The following is a 7,458-nucleotide window of genomic DNA, read 5'->3' on the forward strand; positions in this document are numbered from 1 at the left end:
TGATGACAGAGGAGAGAGTGTATATCTGTGTCTTTAAGATACTCTGAAAACAGAAAGCTTGATGTTTGTACCAATGAATCAGAAATCCAACACATAGATCTACTCTATTGTTGGTGGTAAGCCTTAAGAGTCACAAGAGGGAAGCTATACTTTTTTTCTATTCAAGAGGGAAGCTGTACTTTTTACAACATAATGATAACTAACGATATTCACGTGTACATGATCAGGCTGCAACCTTTCAGAAACTTGATCATTACCTGAGCAGCTGAAAATCAATTTTCTGCTTTACCATGAACATTGGAGATGGATGCTAAAAAGCATTTTTAGTAAAATCCTGACTTAGGAAATCAATTCAAAGGAAATTGCACTTGTGTCAATTTCTCCTACCCGAAAAGATTAGTGATTACAAATGAAGGAACCATCTCCCCTCCTCTCCTATACTTCAGAACCCCAAGTCTCTTCACTGATATTTGTATGAGCAGGCTAGCCTCTGTGATTTTTTTATGTTCAGTAAGCCGTATGTGCTGAAACTAGGTGGATGACTGAAAAAGACTGATTTTATCGTCCTATGGTTATGGAAGCATTTGAAACAACAATGATCTTCACATTGTTGAGTGGCTTTTAGAAAACCCTTGAAGAATGGCCAGCCCATTTCTTTGTGCATCAAACCGGAGGCTCACCAGCCACATTGACTTTGCTACTGCACACCTCATCCAAATTCACTTCCATAGTGCTATCTACAATGTCATTACCAGCACCATTATTCAAAGTTGAACTAAGAGCAGCATTGCCACGGATTTTCTGGGAAGACCTTGAAATTGAGTTATGTGAAGTGTCCACACGCTTTCTCTTCCTCTTTGTGTCAAACAAGCCAGATTCAAGAGCTTCCCATACTTTTGTGGTCAATGGCCGGCTCCTCATACTCTGCCTCCGGCTGTTCGTAGTAGGCTGCTGCTCTGTACTAGCCCCACTATCAGATATCTTTGATGGCTCAGGCTGCTGGCTTGTTTCAGATAGAGAAGATAATTTGTTTGCACATGAGCTACCATTAGTTGGCATCATGTCCATTATAAAGGGTTCTTCAGTTCCTATATCTTGTGAATCATGAGGAAGGTTCAAGTCGATGAATATCTGAGGTTGATGATTTCCTGGAGATACTTCTCCACCTAGGCAATTCTCAGTGACACTTGCTGCATTACTCCCTTCTTGACTGCTTTTAGCCAGAGAACTGTCGGATGATAAATTCCGTGGACACACTCGAAAAGCCATGTCATGACATGCAGAAGGAAGAGTTGACTGGCAGTGGGACTCATCTTCATTTTGCTTCCTGTCTGCAGAGATATCTCCAATGCTATGGCTCGACTCTCCACAGTTAAAAGCATTTAAAGCTTGCTGCTTCATGACTGGGGCTAAGTATTTGGCTTTCGAATGACTAGAATTCATCTTCTTGCTGAAGTGATGCTTCATAGCCTTTCCCTGGCCATTTTCCTTAAGCAGACTTGTGTTTGGACTGTTATGATCTTCTACTGCAGCAATAATGGGATCCATGGAATTGAGCACACCAACACAATCTGATGAGTCAACAGATGCTTCCATCTCAGTCATATCCCCTGCAGGGTTCGAGGTATTAATTTCTTCTGCTTCATCTTCTGACTCTTCTGATGTATCTTGTTCAGTTTCACTGGAAAGACTAGAGGAGGTAGATAAACTAGTAGTGTGAAAAGGTAAACTTCTCAGCTCTCTCACTTTAGGTAATTCTGTTTCATGAACCGCACTGGTATCTACAACTGTAAACTTCATAATATCTCGATTGCAGTTTGAAGTACGCGGCTGGAGGTAGCAATGGTGTTGTTTATTTGACAAACCATCAACGTTCTGTTTTCTGAGTGGTTCCCATTTGTCTTCCTTGTGTCCACTGCCTTCACCTGCGTCAATTTGTAGCTCAAGAAGCCCAGGATCTGATGCCACTTTATTCAAGACATCACTAACAGAATCGAAGTAATGGTTACCTTTCACTAGTTTCCTTCTGGAAAACTTCTTAACACCAGGAATAAGAAAAACCAAAGAATGCTTCGAACCAGAAACACCATGATCATTAGGCTGTTCAGAGTGCCATCCTCTTGCTAAAAGACGAGGCCAAACAGCTTCCCAGAAGAGATCACTGGATCGGGCTTTACTCAACCTGACATTTCCTCTTAGAGACTTGATTATGTCAGCAGCTGTAAAACTGGAGCAAGCTTTGCCAATTGGTATCTCAGGATGTAAAGAGATAACATGATTGGTCTTTATTGGCTCCATGGCTAGGCCAGTGAGATCTTGCTTCCCTTTGCCAATACCTATTGCTTCTATAAGCATATTGATACAAACAGTATCCTTTAGAGCGAATATGTATTCTTCAAATGAACATTTTCCCTCTCCAAAAGTCCTAGAAACCTACAATACATCACAATTTATGTGAAATCATGATGCAGCAGTTGTTAACAAATACATAGTAAATTTTACTGCAGAATTGCAGCACACACTATCTACCATACTGGGTTGATGCTGTGAATGTCAGCAATGATTACTGTTAGTTAAACATTAAAGGAAGCCAATGAATGTCAAAATAAGATTGTTTCATGGTGTAAATTTGGTGAACGCTTAGTTTGAACTTTTAGGCGATATAAGTATGGCAAACCAACATTACTAGAAAGTTAGGAAAAAAAAACACTTATGTGCAGCACCTATCTACTAGAAGTAGAAGACAGACTTTCATGTAGCCTTAAGAGCACCTAGAAGATGAAGGGGCCTATAAATCAAGCAAAAAAATAAAGAGCTAGGGTTAAATCACGACCTCCTATTGAGGCAGATTTATAGGAGATAAAGGATCCTATCCTCAGTTGTACCAAAATCTGTGCATTCTTTATGTATATTCTCTTTCTTGTTGCATTCCTATTCGATGCTGGTTGACAGAGCCAACTATTTGGACTCAGCAATCAAATCCTGGTCCACCGTTGTTCCTCTAAAGGCCATACTATCCCCCAAGTCTTCTCTGCAAAGACCCCCAAAAAACCTGTGCATTTTTTTTTTTTTTATATATATATACTCTCTTTCGTGTGCCATTTCTATTTCCACATTGGTTCACAGACCCTACTATTTAGATTCAGCAATCAAATCCTGGTCCACCATTGTAGCTCTTAGAGACCATATCATCCCCAAGTCTACTCTTCTAAGACCTCATTGGCCTTCCAATCCTCCTTAAAGAATTACACCAATGCTCTAACTGGGTCACTATATACCATATAGGTTTCCAAATATTGCCAGACCATTATCAACACTTCATTATCTTATTAGCGATTGAAGTTTTATCCACGCAGTCTCAAGTGTACTTTTTTCTAGCTTTAAATATATATTTTTTCCACTAATGTTCTTTATGATGTCCATCAAAACAGCACCCTCCATTACCTTGCCACTATGTAACTTGCAAATTGTTACGAATCAGCAAGACAATTTACAAAGCAGTGAACATTTCTTTAAATGAGGCTAATGTTACATGAAATTCTAACCCAGTGCTTTGCTACTTTACATTATTGTAAATTCTATCTCCTCAATTCAAATAAGTCTCCTAAAAGAGATATTACAAAATGTCCTTACCTTGTCCAGAAACTAATAATAAATTGCTTTTGGGGAAAAACAGCTTAAGTCATTACCATCTTCGATAGAAAAGGGAAAGCAACTAATATAGATGAATCAAAGATACATACAAGAAAAAGATTAGTTAAATCATCAAAATGGACATTTTCCTTCTGTTACACAACTAATGAGATTGCTAAGAATCCACCCCAGAAAAATCATTTGAAATTGAATTAAGTTCTCCCAAGAATCATAATAGTCCAAATAACTACCATTAAGAATCTCAAGCTTGTGACGAGAAGCATCTGACCTCTTAGCACTTAAAAAGTTATGACACATACCACACACGTTCAAAGCATTATTTGAACTAAAGAATAAATAACAAATTAAGTCACTCAAGAAACATAAAATGGGATCCTCAGGTGCAAAGTACAACAAAATGCCAGTACCATAAAAAGGCTTACCAAGCCATATGTCTATATAACGTTGGGTATGTTTATAAAACCATTTGATACAAAGAGGTTGGTCAACAACATTAACATATGCAACTGCTTCGATGCCAAAAAACCTCTATACAAACTCTAATTTCTAAACAATACTTCATCTATTTATCCTAAACAATAAGATACGATGAGTCGTGTACAATGATGTTAGAAAGATACCTCACGCAACTTATATTGACATTCCTCTGAGACATGAGATGACAGCCGTGATAATAATTCTTGCTGCCTCCAACCTGTAAATATCTTTCGCCCATATATGCATCGTCTACTTCTTAACTTTCGGCATTCTGACCACCTACGATATCTATCAGACCCATAAAACTTTCCATGGTAGAAAGACAACATATCTCCCATCTCTTTACTCTCTACAAATCTTTTCACAAGGATAAGATTCTTCCCAAAAATATATAGACCAAGGAGAAAACTATCACATTCAATATCTGTCCAAGATTCACCCAGAGAGCCAGGAAGAGGACAAAAACCTCTCTCTACCTGATCCAACTTGTTTTTTAACTCAACTGATAAGGACAAGTCATCAACTTCCATGCTATCACTTCCAACTGGTTGGAGGCCTGGAATATTTTTCACAGATTTCCCATCACACAAACTAGTAGCCAGAGATTCCATATCAAGTTTTGAATATTCACCGTTTGAAGTAATCTGGCTTTCTTTTCTGTTTTCAAAATCTACAGTTCTATTGATGTTTTCAAGTTCACAATTTGCCCACATAATTGGGATGGGTAATCCACATGAAAAAGACTCTGGTAGATTGACCACAACTTCTGAATCAGCTGGTTCATTGATAACCTGCAACTGATCACATTCCGCTATTAGCGAGGGAATCTCTGCCTGATACCGGACTCCAATGCGAGGGAGTTCCTGTGGCTCTCCAAAAATATCATTCACATCAGGGGAACATGGGGTTGATAACTGTCTAGTAGATTCATCTTCAATTACTTCCATGATGTTAGCCATGTGAATAGAGTGCATCTGATAAAAACACAGAACAAATTGAATTGAGAAAATCACAACATAAAGGAATCATTTATTTATAATTCTGTGTCAGATAAAACTTTGATTACAGAAAAACAATGTATCTTAGATCCTACTATTTCAATATGGATTAAAATGTAAGATCATGTTTGACCATCAAGATATCATTTGAAAATGAGAACTTCAAATTAATTTAAGATGGAAATACACTAATTCTATTCCTAGAATCATCTAACCTTTTACCTTTAGAACTAGGCATCTATGGGTGCCTTAATCACAACCATAAATTACTAAAATGTTTACATACTTCTACTCAAATATATGGTACTCCATTAATATAGAACACATACAAGCACTTTCTAACCTCATCTGCTCAAGATTAATGGTATGTATAAAGTCTTTACAATTGATAAATAAGAGTTGATTCATCTATCACAAAGCTAACTGCATTTTTTCAAAACGATAGAAGAAGAAGAAGTGCTCCTCTGATACAGTAAGAGTTAACACTGTGGCAGAACAATATGGTCCTCGCACATTGTACTTGCTCCTCATGAATCCGTGTATGGATGGGACTGAATCCTATAATTCGTGTCACTAGACTCTCAGAATACTATAAACCAAGTTATATATAGTCATTGCAGAAAACATTAACCAGTCAAAACTGTAAAATAATCGAACGATATCAAATTAATGCCATTAGCCTAAAATTAAATTGAATAGATAAAAAAAAAAAAAAAAAAATCAATTCCACCAAAAAGATAAAATCTATCCCACTATCGACAAGAAACTGCGGTATATTAAAACATGATATCAGTAATAAAAATCCAGTGTAGTAATACTTAAAGGATTACATATGTAATGCGGATCATTTTACACATACAATCGAACAGAAATAAAAGCCGCATTCTTGCAATCAAATTATCAAGAAAAATAACCATAACAGTGTCCATTGTCGAATCCAACATCCATAGTCAAAGCAATCACCCATATATATTTACTAAATACTAATTAAAGTAACATTAACAACAATAAACGAAGACAACGACACCCAACTACTCCTATGATATAATTATCTCATTCGCTACCATCACACCATGTCAAAGAAATTAACTAAGAGTATTAATCAAGTAAAAATAAGAGCAACCGAACACCATGTTGTCATTGTTTAGTACTAATTCTCAATTAATCCCCTAAAGGTCAAGTTATTTAACACTATCCAACCGTCCAAAGGCTAAGATAAACACATGAAACACAAGAAAGAAGCATAAATAATAAGGAGCAAAGCATGCAAAGAACGATTGGACAAGAAACATGTGCTAACCTCCATGGAAGAACTTGGACGTCAAAACCCACGTGCGAAAACGGACCTGGGTAAATGGGTCTTTCTCATGAACCTCGATGGTAACTTCTTATGTTTTGGTCGAAAAATAATGAAAAACAAGAAAAACATTAAAAACCAAGAAACAAAAAAATATATAAAGAAAAGAGACATTTTGAATGGAGAAAGTACTTTAAAGACTTACCTGGTGTAAAAGAAAAGAGCTTTCATGGATACGAGAAGTTGAATTCTGGAAGGATTGCCAAGAAGACGCAGAGAGAGAAGGCTATGAGAGGACTAGAAAACAAGAAAAATACACAAGTTCTTCTGAGAGATACAGAGGATTAGAGCTATTCGGTTTGATTTATGAGAGTGCGAGACCACACGCGTTCGTAGGTGGGGGCATTGGGCGCTGAATAACCAAAACGCCCATATTGCTCTCACGTTTTGTATGTGTTTTCGTTTCTATGGTGGTACTTTTTTGGAATTTTGTTTTTACTTTTAAACACCCAATTGTGTGAAAAAGAAAAAAAAAATAAAATAAAGTTGCCATATAAATATAATCAATAATAATTTAGGGCAAATTATTTTAACTTTCTCTGAATTTTAAAGTTTCATTATAGTCTAATTAATCTTTATTAGAGAATTTCATTAATAGAAGATGTAAATTAAGGATATTGTCCTTATTATTTTTGATAAAAAAAGGGACATATTTCGTTTTTTAGAAAGAAAAAAAAAGTTAAAAAATTTAGCATAATTTATATTTTTGTTTATTTAGACAAAGATTTCATAATTTAGATGAACCTTGAAGTTATATATATATATATATATATATATATATACACACACTTTTTATTATGCATGTAATATAAGTTTTACAATGAATTTTAAAGCAAAATAGTAGTCACATGCATGTCTTTTAGAATGTGAAATTTATCTCCAAGGGGTAGCTCAATCGGCTGGAGACCACGCCTTATGAAGCGGAGGTCACTAGTTCGAATCCCTCCTCCCCCTTCTTGTGTGGACATGTCC

The 7,458-nt window shown here is 36.3% G+C and overlaps 1 protein-coding gene across 1 annotated transcript; it reads right to left on the bottom strand.

The window, feature by feature from the left end:
- Positions 1-135: 135 nt before the first annotated feature.
- On the bottom strand, positions 136-6,737 carry LOC132171712 (arginine-glutamic acid dipeptide repeat protein). The gene is made up of 4 exons (XM_059583098.2): positions 6,632-6,737; positions 6,430-6,513; positions 4,275-5,105; positions 136-2,433 (listed from the first exon to the last, which is right to left on the bottom strand). The coding sequence occupies exons 2-4, from the start codon at positions 6,433-6,435 to the stop codon at positions 664-666; spliced, it is 2,607 nt and encodes an 868-aa protein (XP_059439081.2). The 5' UTR covers positions 6,436-6,513; positions 6,632-6,737; the 3' UTR covers positions 136-663.
- Positions 6,738-7,458: the final 721 nt, after the last annotated feature.

The sequence above is a fragment of the Corylus avellana genome, chromosome 1, assembly GCF_965113065.1.
Source record: "Corylus avellana chromosome 1, dhCorAvel1.hap1.2, whole genome shotgun sequence".
Taxonomy (NCBI): Eukaryota; Viridiplantae; Streptophyta; class Magnoliopsida; order Fagales; family Betulaceae; genus Corylus; species Corylus avellana.